General features: G+C 52.1%; 7 protein-coding genes across 7 annotated transcripts; 5 read left to right on the top strand and 2 right to left on the bottom strand.

Moving 5' to 3' along the window:
- Window positions 1-37: 37 nt before the first annotated feature.
- Window positions 38-5,240, bottom strand: EsH8_VIII_000862 (DNA-directed DNA polymerase; the record flags this gene model as incomplete). Its single annotated transcript, XM_083269904.1, has 2 exons — window positions 38-4,959; window positions 5,006-5,240. The coding sequence occupies 2 exons, from the start codon at window positions 5,238-5,240 to the stop codon at window positions 38-40; spliced, it is 5,157 nt and encodes a 1,718-aa protein (XP_083129672.1).
- A 557-nt stretch (window positions 5,241-5,797) lies between these two features.
- On the top strand, window positions 5,798-7,192 carry EsH8_VIII_000861 (mRNA splicing protein SLU7; the record flags this gene model as incomplete). The annotated part of the gene is made up of 1 exon (XM_083269903.1): window positions 5,798-7,192. One exon carries the CDS (start codon window positions 5,798-5,800, stop codon window positions 7,190-7,192), a length of 1,395 nt encoding a protein of 464 aa, XP_083129671.1.
- Window positions 7,193-7,452: 260 nt separating this feature from the next.
- On the bottom strand, window positions 7,453-8,230 carry EsH8_VIII_000860 (40S ribosomal protein uS4; the record flags this gene model as incomplete). The annotated part of the gene is made up of 4 exons (XM_083269902.1): window positions 7,453-7,864; window positions 7,931-8,029; window positions 8,106-8,162; window positions 8,223-8,230. 4 exons carry the CDS (start codon window positions 8,228-8,230, stop codon window positions 7,453-7,455), a joined length of 576 nt encoding a protein of 191 aa, XP_083129670.1.
- A 291-nt stretch (window positions 8,231-8,521) lies between these two features.
- Window positions 8,522-9,168, top strand: EsH8_VIII_000859 (60S ribosomal protein eL21; the record flags this gene model as incomplete). Its single annotated transcript, XM_083269901.1, has 3 exons — window positions 8,522-8,557; window positions 8,622-8,737; window positions 8,838-9,168. 3 exons carry the CDS (start codon window positions 8,522-8,524, stop codon window positions 9,166-9,168), a joined length of 483 nt encoding a protein of 160 aa, XP_083129669.1.
- A 1,364-nt stretch (window positions 9,169-10,532) lies between these two features.
- On the top strand, window positions 10,533-14,011 carry EsH8_VIII_000858 (ANTH domain-containing protein; the record flags this gene model as incomplete). The annotated part of the gene is made up of 5 exons (XM_083269900.1): window positions 10,533-10,564; window positions 10,651-10,791; window positions 10,845-11,326; window positions 11,390-13,800; window positions 13,925-14,011. 5 exons carry the CDS (start codon window positions 10,533-10,535, stop codon window positions 14,009-14,011), a joined length of 3,153 nt encoding a protein of 1,050 aa, XP_083129668.1.
- A 7,114-nt stretch (window positions 14,012-21,125) lies between these two features.
- EsH8_VIII_000857 (mating type 1-2-1 protein) lies at window positions 21,126-21,952 on the top strand (the record flags this gene model as incomplete). Its single annotated transcript, XM_083269899.1, has 3 exons — window positions 21,126-21,322; window positions 21,389-21,702; window positions 21,759-21,952. 3 exons carry the CDS (start codon window positions 21,126-21,128, stop codon window positions 21,950-21,952), a joined length of 705 nt encoding a protein of 234 aa, XP_083129667.1.
- Window positions 21,953-25,946: 3,994 nt separating this feature from the next.
- EsH8_VIII_000856 (cytochrome c oxidase subunit VIa) lies at window positions 25,947-26,773 on the top strand (the record flags this gene model as incomplete). The annotated part of the gene is made up of 4 exons (XM_083269898.1): window positions 25,947-26,094; window positions 26,213-26,237; window positions 26,456-26,623; window positions 26,731-26,773. 4 exons carry the CDS (start codon window positions 25,947-25,949, stop codon window positions 26,771-26,773), a joined length of 384 nt encoding a protein of 127 aa, XP_083129666.1.
- Between the last annotated feature and the right edge of the window lie 166 nt (window positions 26,774-26,939).

Genomic DNA, 26,939 nt, shown 5'->3' with positions numbered 1-26,939 from the left:
TCGGAAGCCAACATTCCAAACCCACCACTTCTTGTTCTTACCACTCCAGCGCAGCCCTTCCGGCCGTCGCGATCAAGTCTCGGATGACCGGTTCTAGTGCACCCTTCTCCGTCTTGAGCCTCGTGCTTTGCTTGATGCGTGAGTAGAAGACGGGACAGTCCTTGCTGTCGCAAAGAACTTCATCTACTGCAGGCATCGACGAGCAGCTTCGACAGATTTTGACCACGTCCATAAACTTCCTCTCCTCTTGATTCAATCGGCTCTGAAGGTTGAATATTGACGAGGGCGCATCTTGCTGGCACTTGGAGCATAGCACACCCTCCACTTGCATCTTCACATGGCAGGAGATGCACGAGGCCGATTTCAGGTACGACTCCAGCGTCTTCTTGTTGAGTCCAGCCCCAAGTGTCTGGTCAACTCGACGGATTCGCTGAACTTTGGGCATCTCGTCGTACCATTGCCGTACGTTGGCGCCCACCAGATTAAAGATTCTCTCCAGCGGCGGAATCAGGTTCTTTGAGATGTAGTACTCCGCATCCAGCTGGGAGTGAGAATCATTTAGCAAATCCTCCGGTGCCACGCAGCGGTCAATCAAACGTGCTCCTGGTGCCCCCGTGATAACGACATATGGTACTCGTTCTCCGTACTGTGGCTCTGCACGTGCATCCTCGAGCATTTTCTTCGTGCTGATGAGGGCTCCAGGTGGCGGAGGCCCCTTTTCGCTGTACGTCCCTAGCTTGACCTCTCTTGCATAGCAAAAATCCTGTATGGACACAGATCCTCGCATAATCTTCTCACACTGCTTCTGGAAATAGAACTTAACTTCACTGAGGTTTGCAGTCTCAAAGAGAACCTTGAGAGCTTTCTCTTCGATCTTTTGCTCAGCAGGCGTTCCATCTCGCCTCACCGTTTCGATGCCTTTGGCATCGAAGTCTGGTTTAACTTGGTCCCTGCTCTCGTACTTGTAGCCAACGTAGCGCTTCTTGGCCAGAAGGACACAAGGGTGGTATACCTTCTCAAACTTCAGTTTGATGGGCCGAGGATTCATGTCGGTGATGGTTTTGGCTATATCGTTGCCAATGTCGAAAGCTTGATCCTTGGTACGACCCTTGAGATAGACAAACAAACTATCCGTATCCCCATAAACAACCTCTGCGCCCCATCGCTCTTGCGAATGAATGTATGCAATAGCTCTTTCCAGCGTTTCCCGGCCCGTCTGAACGATGCTGTCGGCGATTTCAGAGCAGGGCATCCGGCCGGAGAAAGACGCCGAGGTGTAGCCATAGGTGACATTTGCTAGAAGCTTCAATGCAAGTTGCCGGTTGTTAAGAAGTTGTTGGAGAGTCTTGTCATCTTTATCTTGCTTCATCCCGCTCTTGACCATCACCCGAGTCTCCAAGATCTCGCCAAGCATCTTCGCCAGGAGAGACTTGCGAATCTCTGGTTTTACGTACATCATCCCGTTGGGCGTGATATTGATGTGGTCCTTCAGAAGCTCAAGCAGTCTTTTGTGCCTCTGATACTCGGTGAAGCCCATCTTATTCATTCCTCTCCAGTTGACGATCCTGCCGAGAAATGTCGAGTAACAGAGGTTGTAAGCAATCATAACACTGGGGTACAGACTTTGAAAGTCGAGCACCAAGAGCGGGCTGCTGTAAAAATTGCTTTGGGGCTCCATGACAAGTGGGAGACACTCGAGTGCGTTTTGGCCACCGACTTGCTTCCGGCTGGGAGAAACAAGTATGAAGTTTTCCGGTTTTGCAATCCTGAACATGATAGACTCAACTTTGAATTGAGAACCACGCGAGAAGACAGAGAAGAAATCCACTCCCAATAGTCTTGCCTGCTCGCTGGTCCTGGGAATGAGTTCATTTGACTCCAAGATTTGGATGTCGATCCTTGTTCGTGTCAAATAGTAGCGCAAAACCTTGTCAAGATCCCGTTGCCTGCTACTTTGGTACCATTCCGTGAGGGTTCTCCACGAATAATGCGGTATGCGGCAGTGCAGGACATGCCATACGACGTTCTCCATTGTGTACTGGAGCAAGTTGAGCTCTCCTCGCATAGCTCGCCAGATGTTAATCATGTGCCTGCCAGTCACACGAATGGTTGAGGTCGTATTGAAGCCCCAGCGATCACTTTCCTTCCCAATGCGACCATGGGAGTTACTCTTCATTCGTGAAAACTCATCACAGAGGTCGTAATCGTACTTCAAGCGAGCTCTTTCAATCAGATAGCCCCATGAGCTACCATGGACTTCGTATCCTGTAAGAATGTCCGGGTCATGAGCCCTGACAATCTCCACCATACGGACCATGAGATCAAGCTCGGAAGATTCTTCCACAACATCTGCGGGGATATAACGCCGGATTCTCTCGGCGAGAGCACCATCTGGTGACAGAACGACAACCCCAGCGACAATGCCTCCTGCTGATTCATGGCTGCTGTTGGCGGTGCCATCTGATTTGACAGACCAAAATATGCACTGAACCTCGTCCTCATCGGGATTTGGAACAAATTTGCCTCTTGTGTTGACATGAATCTCCAGAGCCATGGTACTCATATATTGCGCCTCATGCCTCACACTTGTTGATTTCTTTTTTGGAGAGTATTTGAAGCCATGTTTGTTCCTGGGAGTTGGGCCGTCAATCTGCGAAAGGTAGCGTCTTGTAGCCTGAGAGCTGTCTGTGGCCTTGGCAGTGGTTTTTCTTCTTAACCGCTGCGCAGTTTGCTTCCTATCCCACCATTCCTGAACTTCTCTGAAATTCGGCGGCGGATGGCCTATCTCCCAGCTTCGATAAGAGCATACTTTGCCGTGCGTGTCATATAGCGAGTCAGCTTTGGATTTATCGATTGACACATCTGATTTCATACCCATGCTGGCTGCGGATGTACCAGTTGGGTCAAAATCGGCCAAGTATGGCAAAGTGTTGCTCTCAAGTCGAAATTCTCGACCAGCGTATTCTCTTGGTCGAATAGGGACGTCCTTTTCTTCGCTGTAATAGGCCTCTTGGTAAATCACATCTGGAGTCTCCATGTTTTTCATCGTCGACGCGACGTCTCCTGGAGCCGGAGGCAAGTACCCTATCATAAATTGACGTTTGGTGCAAAATGATCCAATGGCTGTCTGTATTCGGTGCAAGATCGTTTCTGTTCCAGCCGAGCCTGTTGCTGAAGTTTCGATTTGTACTTTCTTTGTCGTGGTATTGCCATTGTACTTGTTGTCATCTGCCCCATCCGGCACTATATTGAAGGAAACATGCTTTTGCAAATCCTTTTCGACATGTTGCGAGGGTCTGGGGTCGTTCTTTTGGCTCAACCGAAGCCTCGTCCCCGGATCTTCCTGGCTTTTTACTACCGGAAAGGCCAGCAGTTGATTTGCCATAGGCTTCGAACCCGTAAGTTGTGATGGCCGAAAGTTCTCCTGGGAATTGGGCGGCAGAATTTTGACCTGGAGGTCTTCCGAAATGGTACCTGCATTGGAATCTTCTTTGGCTGGGATGCGAGCCACAAACGTCGTGGCAACCGATGGCCCTGAAGTCTCAGTTCTACCACGCTTCGCAAGAGGTGTCTCTGCATGTGGTGAAACTGACCGCTTTGTTGACGCTGTGCGCTGGCGACCTGATCTCTGCTCCCCCTTCATTTTGGATACGAGCCCTTCTTCTTCAGCTGTGCTCAGAAGCTCATCCCAGTTTGGGACCATTGGTGGCTTGCCAGTCTTGAGTCTGCTGGTACAGACACCCTCATAAGGGGGAAGCGAGGGATTAACTGTCTTTTTATGGGGCACACTTCGATCATTCTCAGATGTATTGAGATTGTCATCTTTCGTAAGAGGTTTTCTTCGATTCTCTAACTGATGATTCTCAGTATTAATAGCTGGTGTTTTGGCGCGGTCATCCTTTTTTGACCTTGATTCGCCCATTTGGATGAGAGCCTCTTCATCAGAGTCGGCAGGGTAGGGATCAAAATCGTCAACGCCAAGCTCGAGAACGCCTTTTTCGTCAACCTCGATACTGCTTGCTGCGTTTTGTAAGCTTGGAACATGTTTCAATGGTAAGCCAAGCGCAGGTAAAAGATTAGCAGGGTACAAGTCCTCCACAGACTGAAGTGCTGTCTTGATGGTAGACTCTAGCGGTACTTGCTTGACAAATGTGTCGAAACTTGGCCCGGGAGTGTCGTCCAATTTTTTCTCGGCCTCAATGAGTCTGTCGACTTCTTCTCTATACTCTTCTTCATGGATCCATCCCTGGGGTTGTGAGTCTCGCGGATTTGCAGACATAGAAATCAAAACTTCCGCCGGAAAAGGACTGCTTCCGGGATCTGCATTGGGCATCTTCATCTTCCGTCGACGAGTTTCATCCTTCCACAAGCCGGCCATGCTGTAGACCAACTTCACATCTGTTGGGAGTGGTTTGATGCGCTCAACAAAATCATGATGAAGTCGACGTTCGTTGACCATCCGCCGGTTGTTTATGTTTTGGACGGCAATGTCGATCTCGAGGGAGCAGTGGCTGACTCTAGGCAGGCTCAGATTATCCAGAACTCGATCTCGGGGAATGGAACGATCATGCCAGAGATGCAGTGGGTTTTTATCTTCCATATAAGACGGGATGGGGCCTCTGAAGTAGACGTCAGATGCATCCAGGTAGCCACAACCGTACAAGTTATAGTCAGTCATGAACTGCAACAGGTACTGAAGGTGGGCCTCGTATGGCTGGAATTTCTTCTTCAGAATAACACCTTGTTGAAGCAAATCGGCCAGTCTCGTCATGACGATTGGATTGAACATGTAGACTTTTAGGAAGAATCGGTACCCCACATGGTAGCCATAAAACGGGACTCCTTTGACGAGGGTGATGCGGGCAACAAACTTGGCGTTATCGCCATACTGATCGCGCCGATAGCTGACAGCCAGGGCGTGGTCAATAGACAGATGAAGTCGATAAATGTATGCACCCACTACTTCTCGTTAGCCAAGCCTCGACTGGAAACAAGATTCACTAACCATCATCAGGTTCCAGGCTGCCTTGGTACTCAACGTAAAGATATGGGAAGGCACCGTGAATATGAGCGCAAACCTTTTGTCCGGTTTCCGTCGACCCAAAGACCCTCACCACAGGGACTTTTGGGCCTCTCTTCGCCTGCGCAGGGCCAATATCATTTCGAAGCTGGGGGTCAAAGTGTGTTGGGGTTGCCTGGTAATGGTCTATGCAGTTCAGCCTAAGCCTGAACAGGTCCATGATGAGTTCCGGTGAATCTCATGGAGGGTGGGAGCGAGGGAGAGAAGGTAATGTCATGATAAGTGAGAGAAGCGGTTGGACTTGCGCATAGCGAGACCGTCCTGCGATTGACAAAAGATACCAGACAACAGGTCTATCACTTCCCTCTTCTCGTCTAGATAGGTCTCCAACTAGTACACATGAAAGAGAAAACTGAGGGGGTTTGACATGGAGGGAATGAAAAGGAGAAAGAGGACGAAAAGATAGATAGATGCCTGCAGTGACGCGACAAAACCGGGTGGATTGCTGGATGGACCAGGCGCGTACTAACGCCCAGGATCCGCGCAGTCACGTGGAGATATATGGATAGATAAGGCTCCGTGAAAACAGTCTCAAGCCACACACGTATTACGCGAAAGCGAAAGGCGTCAGCCACTCTTTTCCCATTTGCTCCACCACGAACGGGTTCCTTCCTCTGATACAAATACGCTTTTGAATTATCCACCGGCAATAACGAAAGTCCCGACACCTGTAGGCATCGAATCGCTAGTTTTCGCCATTTCTTGAAATACGTCAAGATGCCTCCACCGCCACGGAAGCCGGATCCAAAGGCCTCGGGCGCCGCATCGAAGGAGGAAAATATTTACATCCCGTCCTTCATCAGTAAACGCCCTTTCTACGCCGGCGAAGAAGGCGATGACCAAACCGACTATCTCGAGCATCAGCGTCTCCAAAAGAAAAACGAGCAGTCGCAATGGTACGATCGCGGGAAGAAGGCCGGCCCCGCGGCGACAAAGTATAGGAAAGGTGCCTGCGAGAACTGCGGCGCTATGACGCACAAGGCGAAGGACTGCCTGAGTCGACCGAGAGCAAAAGGCGCAAAATGGACCGGCAAGGATATCCAGGCAGATGAGGTCGTCCAAGACGTTAAGTTAGGCTGGGATGCCAAGCGTGACCGTTGGAATGGGTATGACCCCAAGGAGTACCGCAACGTCGTTGAAGAATTCAATGAGATGGAACAGTTGAGAAAGAAGGCACTTGCCAAGGGCGAAACAGAAGAAGAACAAGACGAAGGAGACAAGTACGCTGAGGAGAACGACATGAGCAAGCACCAAAGCACAGCGACGCGACAACTCAGGCTACGAGAGGACACAGCGAAGTATCTGATCAACCTGGACCTGGAATCTGCCAAGTACGACCCGAAAACTAGATCTCTGGTTGACGGCGGCGCGACTGTGGACAAGGCTGCGAACCTTTACGCGGAAGAGGGCTTCATGCGGGGCTCGGGAGATGCTGGCGAGTTCGAGAACGCGCAACGATACGCCTGGGAGGCTCAGGAGAAGAGTGGCGACACAACGAAGCACTTGCAAGCAAACCCCACCGCAGGAGAGTTCTACCGGAAGAAGGAGAAAGAGGAGGCCGAGAAGAAACGCGCAGATAAGGAAAAGAAGCTCAAGGAGCTGTATGGCGACAATTCACAATACACGATGCCGGCGGAGATGAAGAACCTCATCACCGAGTCAGAGCAGTACGTTGAGTACGACGAGAGCGGCCTTATCAAGGGCGCGCCAAAGGTCATTGCGAAGTCAAAGTACCCCGAGGATGTTTACATCCATAACCACACTTCGGTTTGGGGTAGCTGGTGGTCGAACTTTCAGTGGGGTTATGCTTGTTGTCATTCGGTCGTCAAGAACAGCTACTGCACAGGCGAGGAGGGCAAGTTGGCGTGGGAAGCGTCTGAGAGGCAACGAATTGGTGCCGCCTTAACTGCAGAGGTGGACGAAGAGGCACCGGAGCCTAGCGTGGAAGATAGGAAACAGGAACAGCCTTCGGCCGACAAGGCCGCGAAGAAACGGACAGTGGAAGAGATGATGGGAGGCGTCTCAGAAGCAGAGATGGACGAGTACCGAAGGAAACGGACGGCGGCGGACGACCCAATGGCCAAATTCCTGGGCAAGGATGAATTGGTTTAGACTATTTAGGCATTGCATAGGACAAACATGATACCCACTTCCCTGTCAAGTTCGCATGCAAGAAGAGTATCTTGGTTGTGTGCCCTGAACAAGAAAGACTTTTATAACATTCATTCGTGGTATCCGTATTTGATGCAATCATTCCATTTTGCCTCTGGCGAACGCCGTAACTATCAACACCCCGATTCCCGTGGTTGGATTTATTTTCCAGCCATTCCCAGAGTTTTTGAGACCATTCCTTAGCATATATGGCGATGCATTTACTCCTCATCCTCCTCGTCGTCACCACCGTCAGCCTTCTCGGCGGACTTGGCCTTCTTTCTGCGGACACGGCCGGGGCGGCCACCACCGAAGGGCGAGGTGAGAGCGAAGTCGATGTGCTTCTGGGAGTCGAGACGGACGATGAAAGAGGGAACGTTGACGATCTGCTTGCCAACACGGATGTGTCTCTGGCGGATGAGGACACGGGCGTGGTGGATGGACTTGGCGAGACCGAGCTTGTAGACGCAAGTCTGGAGGCGACGCTCAAGGAAATCCTCGACCTTAAGGGCAAGGACGTAATCGAGCTTCATGCGGGACTCGTCGAGGACACCGACGCGCACGAGACGGCGAATGAGGGCATTGCCCTCGAAGAGACGCTTAGGGTCCTTCTCGTCAAGGGTCAAGAGCTCACTAGGATGGGTGTTAGCCAAAGACTGCCCCTCCACTCATGAGCAGTGCACGCGACAATTCACATACCGAGCAGCACGACGGATCTTGGAGAGGGTAAGCTGGACACGCCAGACCTCACGCTTGTTGCGCAGACCGTACTCGCCAACGAGCTTCAGCTCGGAGTCACTATCGCATCGATGTCAGTTGTTGATTCACGACTTAAACCGAGCAAGCTCAAGTTCAGTGGCCGGAGAATACTGACAGACGGGCGGCCTCGAAGGGGCGACGGGGGACCTTGGAGGTCTTGGAGTAGGTGAGACTGTTGCGCGCATAATTAGCATGATTGACTGAGATGCGCGACTGCGATCACTGCACTTACGGCGCCATCTTGCCGACTCGTCGATATCCTTCGGAATTGAGGTTGTCGAAGAGAAAAGAGTAACTTTGAAAAAAAGTTCCAACTTCAACACACTCAATCTTGGAAATTTGGTTTGTGGAGAGGGGGCAGCGGAACCCACGTGACCGCAGCCGAGGTGGTCCGAGCTTTCGGCGACAGCCCTAGAAAATTCCCGGATGGCACACACCACGATTTTGCATGTTGCTCAGAAGAATTCGTGATCTTTGCAAGACTCCGACAAAAAGTTCATCACCAAACGACCTTAACGACACAACGGCAAAATGGGTCACCCAGCGGGTCTTCGCGCGGGAACGCGCGTACGTATTGCCTTGCTACGAATTATTTCGAGATTCCGGCCGGATTGCTGACGGTGGTTTGCAGTATGCGTTCAGCAGAAACTTCCGTGAGAAGGGCATGATCAAGCTCTCCACGTACCTCCGCGAGTACCGGGTTGGCGACATTGTCGACATTAAGGCCAACGGTGCCGTCCAGAAGGGGTAAGCGAAAACCCGCGATTTTCTTTTACGACAACGAGACTTCGGCGATTGGGGGAATTTTGTGTGTAATACGCGCAGAAGGCTGACCGTATTATTACAGTATGCCTCACAAGGTCTACCACGGCAAGACTGGTGTCATCTACAACGTCACCAAGTCCGCCGTCGGTGTCATCATCTACAAGAAGGTGAAGCACCGCTACCTCGAGAAGCGCATCAACCTTCGCATCGAGCACGTTTCCCCTTCCCGTTCGAGAGACGACTTCCTCCGCCGCGTTAAGGAGAACGCTGCCCTGAAGAAGAAGGCCCAGGCTGAGGGCAAGCCCCTTACCCTCAAGCGTCTCCCCGCCATGCCCCGCGACGCCCGCACCGTTTCCTTCAAGGACAACAAGCCCGAGACGGTTACCCCTCTTCCTTACGAGACGACGATTTAAAGTGTCTTTTGGGGATTGCGGTTCTTCTTTTGCAAGGGGTTTTTACATGAGGAACGGAAAGAATTCTAGCATGGAAAGGCATCACGTTTTCGGCAACGTCCATAGGGAATGGAAAAAAAAACCAATGGCACTTCATCGTTTACTTGTATTCGGAAATGCTGCGTGTGAGACCTGGTGGCCCCCATGCGACCCTGCTACGGTGACTTGGATAGGTCTCTCGAGCATTGAGGCATGGCGCAAGTCCCGGTGTCTGGTGTTGTGTTCTTGGGAAACACGGTCATTCCTGTGCGCCTATCAAGGCAAGCGAAATAGTTGGCTCTGCTGCCTGTCGGGCCTTCATGATACCCTCTGTCAATTGAAGAACACAAGATCTTGTGAAATGTGCTTCGTATATGTGCTGAAGTATCGAATTCTTGCAGTCGGTCAAAATCAACATATGCGCTGATCCGCAGAGTAATATCAAAGTGATTGATCCAACGTTCTTTCACGAACCACCTGGTTTCTTGCAACAAAAGCCTTCTGTAGTCTTGTAATTGAGTGTACCTTGCAATGATCGGCCAACTTGAATAAACTAATAGCACAAACCTTACATTGGAGCAAAACCATTAACTAGTGTCAGTGAGTGTCGTCGCTTAAACACCCTTGTGTTTCTGGTATGACAAATGCGGCTGCGGTTCTGTGTACCAGTAGTGAATTTGCCAACTTCGCTTTCTGTCGCTGGGGGTTGCCGGCATTAAATATTGTCTTCGTTTCAATGGTTTGCCAGTTTTGTCTGTTTGATTTATCTGCAATTGCTAGAGTGGACAAAGGTCGGGTAAGGGCGGCGCAGCGCCATTTCGGGGCTAGGTATCTCTGACCTCCTGACCCCACCGTTATCGTCATCAGATCAGTCAGGCATAGGCCTGGAGCACCGAGTTTAGCGTCTGGCCTGCGCTGGGACGTTAGTAAGGTGACGGTGACACTGACACCAACACCTCCGCCGGATTAGCATTGTTCCACGCTTTATGCCCAACCTGTACGCCGGATCGCAACGACGATGTCTTGGCGCATCGCCGGAGCTTGCGCATGTTGCAGAACCCAGCCACACTCGAGCTGCTCCAGACAATCTAGAGCTTTGTCAAAGCTGACGACTCTTTCCGCCCCTTCACCTTGGCACGGAAGTCGTGAGTGATTTTTCTTGCAATTCAAAGGTGTTTCCCTGAAGCATCTCTCTTGCTTCTTTGCGACTTTCGGGCAGCATTGCGTGCACGTGGAGCTTCCTCCTTAAGCCATCGGGAGACGTCATTTCCTCGACCCATCCGAAACCCCATAGCGACATTTATCTCCGACAACACCAGCGGCCGCGCGCATAGAAACTCGCCAAAATGGCCGCCGTGCCCGATACCAGGCATACAAAGTCCGTCATTCTCTTATTTCCTGCACTCTGCGGCCCAAAGCTGGCTGGCCCTCTGTTTCTCTGACAGTGCACTGACATGTTTGAAGGACCGACCAAGAGTTGGCAATCAACATCAAGAAGGCAACAAACCCCGACGAGACCGCGCCGAAGCGAAAACATGTCCGCAGTTGCATTGTCTACACCTGGGATCATCGGTCTTCCCAGGCCTTCTGGGCTGGGATGAAGGTGTAAGTGGGCACCGCTGTTATTCGGAATGACCGCTGACGGTGTCGCATTCTAGTCAACCCATTCTTGCCGACGAAGTACAGACGTTCAAGGCCCTGATTACGGTGCACAAAGTCCTTCAGGAGGGACACCCCAACACGCTGAGGGAGGCTATGGCGCAAAGGGGGTGGATTGACAGCTTGAATCGCGGTATGGGAGGCGAGGGAGTACGAGGATACAGCCCTCTCATCCGAGAATACGTCTATTACCTCCTTGCGAAGCTTTCCTTCCACCAGCAGCACCCGGAGTTCAACGGCACGTTCGAATACGAAGAATATCTTAGCTTGAAGGCCATCAATGACCCCAACGAGGGCTACGAAACGATCACCGACCTGATGACGCTGCAAGACAAGATCGAGCAGTTCCAGAAGTTGATCTTCTCGCACTTCCGCCATGTCGGAAACAACGAATGTCGCATTTCCTCTCTCGTTCCCCTTGTGCAGGAGAGCTACGGTATCTACAAGTTCATCACAAGCATGCTGCGCGCCATGCACTCAAGTAGGTCTTACCCAAACTCCTCTGCGCGTCAGTAAGCAATGACGAGTATACTAACTCGGTCAGCGACTGGTGACGGCGAGGCGCTTTCGCCTTTGCGAGAGAGATACGACGCACAGCACTACCGTCTCGTCAAGTTCTACTACGAATGCTCAAACCTACGTTATCTGACTAGCTTAATCACGATCCCTAAGTTGCCGCAAGATCCTCCCAATCTGTTGGCGGAGGACGACGAGGCACCCGCACTGCCGGCGCGGCCAAAGCAAGAAATCGAGAGGCGCCCAACCCCGCCCCCTGAGCCGAAATCTCAGGAGCCAGATGACATTTCTGAGTTTTGGAAGAATGAACTAGAGCGTCAGAACCGGGAGTACGAGGAGCAACAGAGGGTTCTAGAAGAGCAGCAACGACAGCAGATGATGATGCAGCAGCAGGCACAAGATCAAGCGCAAAGAGAGTTTGAGGAGCAGCAACGCAGGCTAGCGGAGCAACAGCGTCGCGAGCAGGAGGCTTTGATGCAGCAACAGATGCAGTACCAAACCCAGGGTCGACTAGCGGAGCTGGAGCAGGAAAACTTCAACGCCAGGGCTCAGTATGAGCGGGATCAGCTGATGCTCCAGCAATATGATCAGAGAGTCAAGGCCTTGGAAGGCGAGCTAGCCCAGATTCAAGGACACTATGGCCAACAGATCTCGAGCAAGGATGACCAGATCAGAGCTCTTCAGGAGCAGGTCAACACGTGGCGCACGAAGTATGAGGCACTTGCGAAACTTTACTCCCAGCTTCGCCACGAGCACTTGGATTTGCTTCAAAAGTTCAAGTCTGTGCAGCTCAAAGCTGCCTCGGCCCAAGAAGCCATTGAGCGGCGAGAGAAGCTCGAGCGTGAGATCAAGACAAAGAACCTTGAGCTCGCGGACATGATCAGGGAGAGAGACCGCGCACTTCATGACAAGGATCGTCTATCAGGAGCAAACAAGGACGAAGTCGAGAAGCTAAAGCGGGAGCTCCGGATGGCCTTGGACCGCGCCGATAACCTTGAAAGAAGCAAAGGAAACGAGCTTTCGACAATGCTATCGAAGTACAACCGTGAGATGGCCGATCTCGAGGAAGCTCTGCGGCTCAAGTCCCGAGCTCTGGACGATGCGCAGTCGAAGCTTAGGGACGGCAGCTCGGATCTGGAGCAGCTTCTTCGTGACAAGGAAGAGGAGCTGGAAGTGTACAAGGCGGGTATGGACCAGACTCTTATTGAGCTCAACGAGCTTAAGCAGAACCAAGGCGATACCGACACTGTGATTGACGGACAGATTGATGCCTTGATCATGGCCAACTTGGACAAGATCAACGACATCATTGACTCTGTCCTGCAATCCGGTGTGCAGAGGGTGGACGATGCACTCTACGAGCTGGACTCCACGATGCAGGCTGGAAACCAGAACGCCTCGCCTTCATATGTGTTGTCACAGATCGAGAAGGCTTCGTCCAACGCAATGGAATTTGCTACCGCTTTCAACAACTTCATTGCCGACGGCCCTAATGCCACGCATGCCGAACTGATCAAAGCTATCAATGTTTTTGCGGGCGCCGTCGCCGATGTCTGCAGTAACGCCAAGGGAATCACTCGCTTGGCGACCGACGAGAAGAAGAGCGACGCTCTGATGAACGGTACTCGGCAGTCCGCTTTGTCCACTGTGAAGTTCTTCCGCGGCCTACAGAGCTTCCGTCTTGAAGGCATGGACCCCATCCAAAAGACCGACGTCGTCATCAACAGCAACAACGATGTACAAATGAACCTGCAGAAGCTCAACAAGCTGGTTGAGACGTTCGCGCCGAACACTGGCAAGCTCGCGGGCAAGGGCGACTTGGGCGACATCGTCGACTCGGAACTCAGCAAGGCAGCTGATGCCATTGCTGCCGCGGCTGCCCGCTTGGCCAAGTTGAAGAACAAGCCCCGCGACGGTTACTCTTCCTACGAGCTCAAGGTTCACGACGGCATTCTTGATGCTGCTATGGCCATTACGACTGCAATTGCGCAGCTGATCAAGGCTGCCACGGTGACTCAGCAGGAGATTGTCCAAGCAGGCCGTGGCTCGTCGTCGAGAACTGCCTTCTACAAGAAGAACAACAGATGGACCGAGGGTCTTATTTCGGCCGCCAAGGCCGTCGCGAATTCCACAAACACCCTCATCGAGACCGCAGACGGCGTCTTGTCGAACCGCAACAGCCCCGAGCAACTCATCGTGGCATCGAACAATGTGGCTGCATCCACAGCCCAGCTCGTCGCTGCCAGCAGAGTCAAGGCAGGCTTCATGTCCAAGAGCCAAGAGAACCTTGAGCAGGCTAGCAAGGCTGTTGGTGCTGCCTGCAGAGCGCTCGTGCGCCAGGTGCAGAGCATGATCAAGGACCGCAACCAGGACGACGAAGCGGTCGACTACTCCAAGCTCGGAGCCCACGAGTTCAAGGTCCGGGAGATGGAACAACAGGTACGTGCTTACTGCGATAGCATAGTTGATTGTTTGGCGAGGACAACGAGGATGAAAGCCAAACCGCCTGCTTGGCAACTAAAGAAAGAGATTATGCTAACGCGTAGTGTGCTACTACAATTAGGTCGAGATTCTGCAGCTGGAGAATTCCCTCTCGGCCGCAAGACACAGGCTAGGAGAGATGCGCAAGATCTCCTACCAGGAGGAATAGGAGACAGCGATATTGGCAGTGCTCATTAGTGTTCGTTGAACTCCGGCCAAGGAGGGGATCATTGGGTTGTGAAACCGACTGCATTTCAGTGTCCTCCGGTCGTTTATATCCAGGGGTGTTCGTTTATACCTTCCTCGATCTTCATTGTATAATGGGATGTCGGGGATTGGTTGGGCTTAGGTCATTATCTGGTAGTTTACTTTAGCTTTACAACCCTGCGTAAGCATTTACTGTGGATGGAAACCATTTCTCTCCTGTCTGATTTCCCGATACCCTTCTCCCCATCTCACCTCGGTGGCTTGATCGTTTCCGTGGTGGCTGAAGCGATGAGGTTGTCGCAACCAAAAGGTTTACTCCCCATTCTCCAGACTTATACGGTTCCCATCCATATTTTTTCTATCAGAGCTTGGAGGTGCCCTTTGCTATGCGGCTTGGTTTTTGGGGGTCCTGCACTGAATTAGACCCCTCAAGATGGCAATAGCCTCCCGCAACGGAGCGCGGACCGAATCTCTGGGTGAATATGCATATCTGAAGATGTCATCAAGCTCTACCCCCGGGCTTTCGTCCGAACTCAACAATCTGTCTTTGAAAGCAGAGAGCACCAATGCCTCATATTGGGACGGAGTCATTAGTATCTCGGTCCCTGCGCCCACCGGCCTCGCTATAGTTGAACAATGGAGGGGGCAGGAGACAACGCACCCCCGGTTGCTCTTGGAAGCCGATGCACAGAGTGAACAGGGCAGGGCAGCCTTCGTTCTCACCTTCGCCACGGTTCATTCATTCTGTTTCATTCGACAGAGCTGCCGTGTGGAGACCCGAGTGGTCCAGGTCTCCTGCGTCCAAGACGCCAGAATAACAAAGGTACCCCTGGTCTGGTGATTTGAAAAGGGTCTGAGCATTGGTGGGTCGTTTGACTCGACGTGTGGAAAGCCTTATCTCACAAACTCGTATATGCATCGACAGTATTTAAGCCTATGATTTTAGTCGCCGCCGAGATCACCGGTCAGGCAGCCACTCGGATGCGATAGTCACTCTCCCGAGTGGTACCGTTGCGATCAGATGAGGCTCCTTTGCTAATGGTGGCGTGTGCTTTCGTTCGTCGATTGGCCTGCCTTTTAGAACCCTCGTTGCCAAGCGAGCGCATTGTGATGGATGGCGGTCACGCTGGCACAAATCCTCTGACGGCGGCGAGGAGCAATTGGAACAGGGTCTCTGGTGAAGTTGGCTTTCTATTGTCGAGTTGAAGCAAGCTGTTGCGCCCGGATCTTGCCCTCGAGTATTCCAGTTTGGTCGAGACACCCAGGTTGATTAATACGTTATGGCAACCCAAAGACAAGTTGTTTGTCTCGGCTTTTGACACAGTCTAGCGCAAGCCCACTCGTTTCCTCCTTGTCTCCTCCGCCTTGTCTTCTTGAGTCTCCAGGCGGGAAACCTTGTCAACGGCCTTGAGACGAGCCTTCGGTCCCGAAGTTGGTTCGGACGGCGACAATCAAAGGCACGGGGGCACGTCTTGGCGAAGAAAGGCTGCAAGCAATCCGATTTGAATGCTTCCATGTGTTTCAAAAGCCGACTGAAAGGCCTGGGGCGGGACGGCTCCCAAAGGTTGCAGCAGCCACATTGAAACTAGCCGTTAGAGAGTTCGGATCTCAACCTGTCACCGATCCCTGATCTTTTTAAACAAACAGATGGCTGTGTAACCACGCGTTAATGGGCCATTCCAAGGGAAAGCGCGATCGTATAATTCGCCAACCGCACCGTCACACAGACTGCGCTTATCCAGCGCATATGATAGTACCTTCGAATGGCGATAGCTTCGCAAGTAACGTAGCCTCGCCTGTATCCTTGAGACAGGTTCTGGATTGTGTTCTGTCGGCTAAGGGCAAGCAAACGATGGCTACTCTCTTGGCAGAACACGCGCCTAGCGCCAAATGCTAGCTGTTGGCAATGCCGACGACATGCGTCAACTGCTAAGAGATTGTCTGTTGTTTTTTTGCTACACTTAGCGGTCTCGCCGCATCCTTCTCTATGGCCTGGGCAAACCCAGATCCGAGTTTCAAATACGCCCTGCCCCGTCTTGCTCCGATGCAGGTATACCGTCCTTGGATGAGAAAATGGCGTGCAGCAAGTGATCTCGTCGAGCTGTTCCCTCAACAAAGAAGGCGTTGCTTCAGATCTGCCCCTCTCTCGGTTACCTTCTTTCTCTCATTTTGCTTCCAGTCGGTAGCCACGAATACCTAGTAGCGAATGCTTCCCTGCTAGTAACCCTTACGAACTAAGCTGTAAAGCCTCGAAGAAGTGAAGGGACAACACAATTCGTACCATCCCACCTGTGCAAGTCTTGCCCTAACCAGCATAGAGAATGTCAGACAATGGCCGCGGAGGCGGTCTGACTCAAAAATGCTACATACACGTACCGCATGACTGTCACGGCTTCTGGGTTTCCACCTTTCTCAGCTTGAAGCCGCAGTACAGGATTCAAATGCCCGGGTTCAGGCATCTTGGATTGTCGTTGTGGCTTTCAGACAGGCTGCCAACGCTAACCTGGAGAACGATGTATCGGGGGGGGGTTAGGTACTGGTAGCTAGTCTCAATCATCGGATGTGGGATAGGCGGATCTTTCTTGCTGTGGGGGTGGGCCATGTTACCTCTTCACCAACTGATGGCTTCCAGACCTTTTGCCTTGCGTGCCTGGGCAGGCTGGCATGGTAATCGCCAATCCGGATGACTCTCACCGGTTCGGTGCCAGAGCCAGTCCAAAGCGGCAGTGGTAGTAGATTCAAGGCGCACAGTTTGCCGATTACTGTGTCGGGCTAACGGAGGTTGTTGGGAAGTTGATGGGCCAGAATGAGCTGCGTGCATGACTTGGGAGCATCGGCCAATGGCTGCAACTGGCATCATCTTCTCCCCTCGACAGATGATGTCGGCCACCGAAGGGGCCGTTCCTAATATAGCTTTTTCCAATATAAACTAGCAGTTGTCTCGCTGCATCTCAAGACGCGGAAGGCCTTGTTGACCCTCGGCGCCTTCCCTCCAGGGCTACGGCTGCAGACGGCGGGATGTCGCAAGTTAGGGAAGGCGGGGCCATCTTATCACAAAGGTAGGTAGCTGCTACCTGCCTGCCTGTGTCGACGAGGAAGACAACGTGGTGTCGATTTCCCCTTCATTGCTCCGCTTGGTGAAGACAAAGCTTGGGGAAACCAAGATGCAGTGCCTAGATAGGCACAATTTGGTTGACTGCCACGAAAACTGCGTACCCACGTCCAAAAGGTGGCGGCGCATGAATTAACAGCAGGGATAGCCGACCCACTGGGGAGGCTCAGATTGAACTGACCATCTCAAGCCTGACTGGTGGCTTGACCACGAAGCCCAAACTCAGCCAACGGCTTCCCCTCGTCCCCCCTCTTGAAGTGGAGCGCAGCCTTACCCTTGTTTTGGTATCCCCGGCCAGAGTGCTAGATCCAGGTGTCGATCCTACCCAAAGAAGCCGAATATTTGTTGCGCGCCTTTGGCACTGGTGGCTTTGAGGTTGTGGTCAGTCTGTCCTGCATAGGTTGGAGGGGGGTGTGCCCACCACCCCAGAAATATTTCGAGTCGATGCCGAGAGGGGTGGACCGCCAAGATGGTCCAATCGCCTGGTTTTTTTTTTTTTTAACCCTTTTTTTCCCCAGAAAGATATGTTGGTATTTCGTGGCCCCCTTCCGCTTGATCTGAAAGGCCGAAAAAGCTGAGACACTGCTAAGATTTGGGGAAATAAACGGGGCACTCGTCGTGATCGGCCAGACCCTCAAGCTGAGATGTGGGGTCCATAGCAGGGATTACACGCCACTAAGCGCACTGAGGCTCGGCTTGGCCCAGATGTTAATCTCGACGACCCCTCGATTGTCCTCCCATGCACGCACGCCTGTTGGAGTCACCAACGTTTGCTCCTTCTTGCATCTCTTGGTATCCAATCATGTCTTTTATCAAACTTCACCGTTGGAAATCACGGCGTTTGTCTGTTTGCTACTTGCAAGGTTCTTAGGACGCTAATTTTCTCAGCCGCCACGTTCATTGGTCTGGTCTAGTCTTCGAGCGTTTGCACTTTTGCACCGGACGAGTGAGGCGTCTGCCATTTCTTCTAAATTCTGCTTTCCTGCTTCCCCATTACTTTCCATCGCCTAAAACGATGTATCCACATTAATTGCTAACCACTGACAAAAGTTTGCAGGGTCAGGATGGATTCCCACCAACTGTAGCCTCCACTGCCCCAGGCGGATCCTTTCAGGATATTGCTGAAGACTACCAGCTTCTTTGAGGTAGCCCGCTGTTTTTTTTTTTAAAGGGAATGAAGGTTATCCCACCTTGTTCATCCCGCTTTCGTTCCCTGGAACTCATGCCCCAGTCTTACAGAAATTCCACTCAGCGCCCGTGGTGCAGCATGGTACATGCCCACATTCTGCCTGAATGGTGTCAAAGCCAAGACCAAAAACAAAACAAGAATTATTCCGGCGTTTTCTCCAAGAAATTTTCGGTGTTCAAGTCGTTAGTGTTTCCTCTGATGCAGGTCTCGTCAATATCATAATCCGTACCGTCTCCCGAGTGAAAAAGCTCGTCAAAAGCTTGCTCATCGAGCCGTGACATCATTGTGGGAGAGAGTGACATGTCAAAAGAGTCAATCGGCAAAAACGAGGCTCCATGCAGGTCGGGGTTGAACACCTCGAGCGGGGTACAGTTCTCAAGGCCGTGCACCTCTCCTTGCCTGTCTTGATGAAAGGAATCATGACGCGCAGAGCCATGGAAAGTGTTGCCAGCGGCTAACGGCTCTTGGTGAGACAAATAATCTCGAGTGTTGTTTTCCACCGGAAAGCTAATAATATTTGGGCCATGAATCGGTGCATGTGCAGTCTCTGCCCGTTTTTCGTGAGGACCGGCGTGCACCTGTGGCATCGCAATTGACATGTATGCCGGCGGGCTGGCAAAGAGAGCACTTTCGTCCGGGGAGATAATTTCTGGCTTGATATCGACATCGATGTGGTGCTGGTCAGGCGCCTGGGAGCAAAACGAGGCCTGATGATAATTGCTATGCTCTCGAGGCAAATCTCGGTCATGATGCTGGTGAAACTGACCGACGATATTGGTAGCATGAGGTTGTTCTGCGCCACCTCGGCTTTGGAATGCTCATTGCTGTCAGCTTTTATTTTTTCCTATCACCAAGCGACCTACCAGGATCATAATGGTAGACTGTGCAGTGATCGTAGATCTCCTGCTGATTCGTGACTGCCGAAACGTTGACCAGTGGCATGGGCGCTCTCACCAACTGCCCCTGGGTATTGCGCACATAGTATGCGGCTTGAAATTGGTGAGAGTGCCCGAATTCCGAAAGAATCCAGTCTCCAGGCGGGAAAGCTCCTGGCGATGTGAATAGGTCGAGATGATGGCGTGGTAGGACTTTGTTCATGCCCTGTGTCCTTAAAATACCACGGGATTCGGCTGGCGGTGTTTCTTCGTGATGAGACATCTTTGGGTTGAGAAGGCGATAAAATGACTTTAGGTTTCTATTAGCAGAGTGCCACGGTGGATGTGGTATGAATGGATGTAGGTATGAAGAATCCTTAGGTATGGAAAGACAACGGTGACGGGAAATCTATCAAAAGATACGAATCCAAAATAAGTTGAGAATCGGATGCTAGAAGAAAGGGAGAGGAAAGAGAACAAGATGAAACAAAGTAGAACAGCCACCCTTTAACCAGATGCCGCAGCCGCGATGACATTTGTGGAAACGCGCGAGAACAAGTTGGGGGAAATGAGGGACATCGGACTATGACCTTTTCCCTCGCCGTAACCAGTTCAGAACGTGTAGCTGAGTGGCGAATGACGAATGATGAGAAGGAAGGAGCTGTGAGCGGCAGCCAAATGATGGTCGAAAATGTCGTCTATACTTTTTCAAAGCAGTTTAGACAACTCGTACAATTCTGGAACCATGATACGTCGGTTTACGAAAAAGTCGAATACAGTGACATTTATGAAAAGGCTCAGACGATACCATACTTTCACCCAGAATGTCAAGACTAAGTCAAGATGGTTCAACTTTCTTACATCGAACCTAGCATCTCTTCGGCACAGACCACTCTGCATCCTATCGACTGCTTGTTTGGTCCTCGACCAGCCCGCTGGTGTTGCTTCCGCCAACAGAAATAATACGCGAAGATGAGTCAAAGCACGGTGAATCGGTTGCTTTCGTCTGTTGAGGGCGACCCATCGAGTGCGCAGGGATATCAAAGTCGTTTGGAAACGATGGAGGCGAACAGTTTGACGGAGCTTGATCGCCAAGTAGGCGGCGTATGCCATCCGAACATCGTATCCAAGGGTAACGTGCCATGACATGCGGTGACTTCTCCCCTCCCACCCTCTTGCTCCCACTCCCGGTATTTATGTACTACCCGAACTCTTGGACGTGTGACCCGAGACAGCTTCCGCAATATTTCAGAGGCAAAGATATTGATGCTATCTGAGTGGGAAACCCAGGTCAAGGTACCTGCATCTTCGGGCCGTAGTTCAGACAAGTATTGAAGTACCCTCCTTCCTGAATACTAGTTGGAAAATAGTACAGTGTAATGCATACGGTGCAACTGCTGGTTGGCAACCGCCTCACACCTGCCTTCCATCAATCATCAAGCACATGCCCTGGCAGCCTGGCCGGGCCTGCAGTGGAAAGAACCCCCCCCCCCTTCCAGGAGCACTTTATGGCTCAAAACAACGTCCCACAAAAACACTGGCTAGGCGGCCAAGACCAACCGACCTGGGCAATGCCATCCCGGAGGGTGGCGTTCACCCAAATTTAGGTCTCGCCCTTCCCACGAGCCATTCCAAATGCATCCTTGTGATGTTGTCTCCCTTGAATTTCTTACCCCCCGGGCATCCTCCATTGTCATCTCACGTTCGATCTAGTATCTTATTTATGACCATCGAAGCAGTCCGACCAACTCGGAAATATTTCAACAGTGCCCGAGACATATAACATATCTAGTCTCTCAAAGTAAACCCTGGCTTGCTTCTCAAGCATTCAAAAGACACGACACACCTGCACCAACAGCTTCTCTTGGCAGTCTCTCTTACACCGCCCTTTGTATTCATCATGGCGTTGACTTTCAATCCTGGTCAGATCGTTGCCCGAAATCTCGACCCTACTCAAGTGCACCCTGAAATCCTTCGGATTGTGACTGACATATTGAACATCCACCTGAACTCATTCGAGTCTACCATCGCAGTCTCGGGGAGAGATTACATTGCTTTTGGCGAAGAGGGCCGACTTTTCATGGCATTACGGATGGCGTAAGCATACCATCTACTAGGGTACATCGCTCTTGGCTGGTGTTGGTTGCTGACCGGTCATCACAGACGCACACTACAGAAGGCTGTCATGTGGGTTAAGGATGGCATGTGTACCAACGTCGAAAGATGGGTTCTCGGCCCCTGTGAGAAGTTCATTACCGGGCCACACATGATTGTGTCGGTTAATGGTATCGCCATCGTCGTGCGGCGACCGCCACCACAGCTACTCGAAGAAGCACCTGGCGCAGTGCTGCACTACGTTGATACTCCTGAACGGAAGCCTAAGATATCTCGGCCCCCCAACGCCTTCATTCTTTACCGAAGAGACTACCAAGCCCAGATTAAGGCAATGAATCCTCGCCTCATGAACAACGACATCTGTAAGTCTACATGCAGGTTCACTTTGCCTCTGGCGCGGAAGCTGACCTCTGAAAAGCCGGAATTTTGGGAAAAGCCTGGAACAACGAGTCGCATGAGGTACAGGAGCGATACAGGTCTCTCGCAAAAACGTACAAGGAGCGTCATAACAAATTGCACCCCGATTACCGGTACACGCCACGGAAGCCTTCAGAGAAACGTCGTCGAAACCGCAAGATCACACCCAGTCAATCCTCTCAGTCGGCCTCATAATGCTTGAGAAATACCTATGGTTCTGGAAACAAGGACGGCTGGTCTCAATAATTGCACATCAAACCTGATCATACATGGCATTCGGGATCTCGGGCTATGGTTAGAGGTCAAAATCTTGTGCTGCAGCCTACGGATAAGTGATTCGATCCGACACTCTGTTCTCAAGGTTGCATCCTGGAGACGTAGGCTCCCCGCACGCTTCTCCGGCCACCTCGGGAGTTTATGCTCATCTTCACGATGGACATCTCAAAGAAAGTGCGCGAGAGGCTCCACAAGTCCACAACCACTTGCATTTTGCCTCTGAATTGCAGAGTGTTGCTGTTGGAAGCCTAGATTCATGTCGACTGTGGACTTGGGGCGTATCCAGCAATCGATCGAAGGAGGATGAACGATGTTCTCTTCCTTCAATTCTCTCACACTTAATCGTGTGATGGGCGGATCCTAGAAGGCATTGGGAATACTCGAGTCCTGCAGAAAGCCACAGGTTTCTTTTGTAACGACAAAGTCGGCAGTTCAACACCGCATAGGTGCGGTGATGGCCGTCATTCTCGTTGCCATGATTGGCTATGTCAAAGCAGTGGTTTGCCCTGATCAAAACATGAAGGAAGCAAATGGGGTGCCTAACGACCGAGAATATTATTGTCAAAAGCTATTGCCTAGATTGGAAGTGTTTAAAAAGGCACAGGGGAAATATCGGTCCAAGGCGTCATCAATCAATTTTTGTTATCTCCATTATGATGGAGTTTTGGTGTTCATACCTGAATTTTTCTGGCTGTCTTGAAAGGTGTAGAAAAGGCCGGTTTCGAACAATGTATAATGAAACAAGCCCTCAAAAACATGACGTTGCTTGAATCGCCGTGGAAATTGATGACCCTGCTCCCAGACATCATCAAGGGGAATGGAGAAGCCACACCCTAAGATTGGTCCTTTTTCCAATCACTGCTCCATATAAACGTACCGCACCTCCATTCAGTACCCTTTTCCTTCTCCCCCGACTTCCCGAGGGGGCGAGGGCAGATGTAGAACGATCTGCCTATACACCGGGGGGGTCAGCTCGGGTGCCCAAAAGACCACTGACGATTCGCCGTCGGGCGCGTGATGAGCGGGGAGGTGGTGTGACTTACCACAATTGACGCCCGGTTTCTTAGTCTGAAGGATCATGCAGGGCTCCCCATGCTCACATTTAGGCACGACCCGCTTCCCCAAGTTGAACTTGGACCACGACTCCTTGACCTCGATGGGATCAAAGACCCTTTCCAAGCTGTCGAGTGCAGAGGTGCTCGAAGCTGAAGGCGGCGGCGGTGCCGGTTTGCTGGGTGATCCTGCGCTCACGGAGGGGGGCTCTGATATCCCTGAGAGGGAACGCACTAGACCCGCGTCTTTGTTCTTTGCGGGGGACGGCTGGCTTAATCTCACATCGTTGTTGGCCGTGTCGGTCCCGGCGGTTGACGATGGTGATGGTGGTGGGGGTGGCGGCCTCGAGGCCGGTTGCTTGGGTTTGAAGAAGCCCATTAGGCTACTCTGCGCAAGGCCGCCATTGGCTTTGGCTGCCAACTCACTCTCGTTGGTCTTTGTCCTCTTGAGGCCTCGTTTGGTGGGTGCTGTTATCTCTGCCGGCCTTTTTGTAGGCGACTTTGTTTGCAGGGACGATGGCTTGTTGTTGGTGGGAGGGAGTTTGGCGGCGTTTGATTGTATGGATGCCTGGGAAGTGGATGGTTCATCAACTGGTAGTTGTGACTGGCTCCGATCCTCCTTTTCTTTTGATGTGTGGGGCTCTTCGGTAGCTATAGTTAGGGGGTGTTTGGAGTTTGATGCAGGCTTCGCAGCGGGCTTCTTCATGAACATATCGCGGATGTTCCGTCTACGGTCGAACTCAGGGATAAGTCTGGCGGACAAGGGGAGTAGGTCCTTTGCCGACCACTCTCTGAGCCGTTTGCCGTCTCGGAACATATTGCCGGGGTTCATCAAGTCTAAAACAGACGTGTCTTTGTCGTTCGCCTTCACAACATCCCCTAGCGTTGCATATACGGGACAGTGGTCAGAACCCATCAAACCCTCTTGGATGTTGGAGTCTGTGAACCAGTCTTTGATACCGGCGGAGCAGAGGATGTAGTCTATCCGGCTGCCGTTGTTGGCCGGCCGCGTATTCCTCTTCGTATCCCAGCATGTGAACATGCCTTGTCGAGAGGGATGGAATATTCGGGTCAGATCGTACAGAACAGGCGCCTCTCTCCCTTCGTCACGGGCGCCTGCCACCTGGCCGTCAAAAACGAGGTGGTTGAACAGCCGCCGACTTGGCGTCCCCATCCAGTCCTCCACCGACATGCCTTCCTTTCGAAGCATCTCCTTGACGTTGCAGGAATCCAGCTCCTCGCGGCTGACGTTCAGATCCCCCGTCAAAATGACCTGCTTCCCGGCGGCCACAAGGTTCCTCACCCGCGCGTCGAGGGCTTCAAGGTAGCCCAGTCGGAAGCCATCGCGGGACGAGTCTCGATTTGCGGGGCTGTAGGTGCCTATAAGCACAAAAGCTGGGAACTCCAAGATGACACAGCGTCCCTCGGAATCTAGGGTTGCCTCGTCCACTTCACTGGACAGTTGGCCGGGTCGGGGGTAGCCGCCGATTTGCTGGTCCTCTGGCAGGTCGCGGAAACTGGTGGATGAGTTTGGGGGCGTCAGAGTTCCTGTAACCCCCTCCTCGGAGCGTATGGGGCAGCAGGCTGTGTTACGGGTGTATATCGCGACACCGGAATACCCTGGTTTGCAGGGTTTAGGCGTATCCCGCCACATTGAGGGCATTTGGGTTAGGCTCACCTTTCTTGTGTTTCGGAAGACTGAAGAAGACGTCCCATCCTGGAACAAGAACCATGTCATCTTGGAGATCTTTGCGCTGAATCTTGGTCTCTTGCATGACTACAATATCGGCTTCCAGGATGTCGAACATTGCCTAGCGGCCTGGTCAGATTCACAATCAACTCGGCACCTTATGGGGGCGGACCTGGAACGTTCGCTTTTCTCTCCATGGCTGGTATCCAAAGGGATTCCTGGGTGACGTTAGACAAACCACACACATATGTATATACTCATAAGAGGCATGAATACCTGATGCCGTTGACTGGTCAATGAATGTCAGTAGTTGCTCGCTGTCACGAGTCCGTCAGGTCACTCACCGTTCCACGTTGTAATGCGGAGCCCCATATTGTCTTATATGCTCCGACTTGCAAGTCGAAATAATCAACGCCCTAGTCACGTAGCTTTCGGTTCCATGCCCAAGTTATCCGAGTGATGTCGACTGGGGTGACGAAACATCAGGGGACTGAGCTGTTTGACACTATCGGCCACAATGGGATAAGCTGCACCACTCAGTTTATCGATTATACGAGAGAATACGTTGTCATGAGACACAGGCTATCATGGCATTGCGAACGGCGTATAATTGAGAGTGTGACACCCAAGTCAACGCGACGCAGCTGCCGTCATACGAAGGGGCGAACGCGAGCTTCAGCGCGGTGGCACGTGACCAGGCACTGCATCACTTGTTCCTTGCAAAAATTGCACTCATGCCGCAAATCGCCGTTCGATTCATGGATGGAAGTACATACTTTAAATTTGATAATCAAGCCATAAAAAAGGTTTGGTCAATTTATTCACATCTCCCTAGACGTATTGACCTGTCGTGCCTACCCATGGTGCCTACCCTTACTTACTGACGAGAGGTGCCCGGGGCCCTCCCTTCCTATTTTCTCCGCAAATGACCTGACATCATTTAGTAATCCTTCCTAGTCGTCCCAGGACACTATCCTCTCTCTGCCTCACAATCCAGGCCGCAAATCCGTGACGTTCCCGCTAACCGAGCTCTGCGCGGCTCCATACCGGATCTAAAATGACCTGATCCCGAACTTCAACCTCACAAAACCACATTTAATCCACCACCGAGCCGTCGGCCGCCCGAACAAGAACTCTCTCCCCTCTACCGAACGAAACATCGGAAATCAAAATGCAGCGCCAGCTCTTCGCCGCCGCCGCCCGCGCCGCCCGCGCCCCGGCCACCCGCTCCACCGTCCAGCGCCGCTTCGCCAGCACCGTCGAGAACACCTTCATCAAGGAGCGCGAGGCTGCCAAGCACCACGCCGCTGAGACCACTGGTTTGTCTACCCTCCCCGCCTCTGTCACTAGATCCGTCTGCATTAGGAGGGGTTCAACGGGCATCAATTGGACCTCCGGGTGGATTGAATGAACGCAGGAAGCTGACCAAGTCAATAGCCCTCTGGCGCAAGATCTCCATCTAGTATGCACTCACCCGTTCCCACTGACTCCCCCCCGGAGCCCCGATGACCGACTCCGTCTTCCCGAATACATTCCGTCCTGCAACTGCGGTCAAGATCACGAGGCTCGCAACATGACCGGTCCGAGCTAAAGACGGAGATATTCAAGGACGCGGGATTTGATTCGGGGGCTGACGGGAAACTTCGTTTTGGGTGGCACAACTGACAGAGTCCCTCATAGCGCCTGCATCCCCGCCCTCGGTCTCGCCATGGCCAACGCCTACGTTCTCTGGAACGAGCACTGGGAGCACTGGAGCCACCTCCCCCCTCTGGAGGAGCGTGTTGAGTACTCTTACCAGAACATCCGCACCAAGAACTTCCAATGGGGCAACGGTGACAAGACTCTGTTGTACGTATCAACCTTAGAAAACCCTCCTTTCGATATTGGGAAGCAAAAAATGGCTCAACAACACTCCCGGGAGGACCAATGGCACATGGCTGACACAGCGGAAATAGCTGGAACGACAACGTCAACTACCACAACAAGGACAAGGCTTAAAGTGCCAGAAGTGCCAGAAGCACCAGAGCGCGTGATATCGCCATGGGGGACTGGAGCGATCCATAGACTTGGGACACGCCTGTTGAGGGGTAGACTATCTGTAAATTTTCCCTATGTCACAGCAATCGAGAGATGCAGCCTTTCAAAACTCCTCGCATTACTCTTG

The sequence above is a fragment of the Colletotrichum jinshuiense genome, chromosome 8, assembly GCF_051148585.1.
Source record: "Colletotrichum jinshuiense chromosome 8, complete sequence".
Classification (NCBI taxonomy): Eukaryota; Fungi; Ascomycota; class Sordariomycetes; order Glomerellales; family Glomerellaceae; genus Colletotrichum; species Colletotrichum jinshuiense.
Note: the sequence above shows the minus strand (reverse complement) of the source record. Positions and strands in the feature narration are given on the sequence as shown.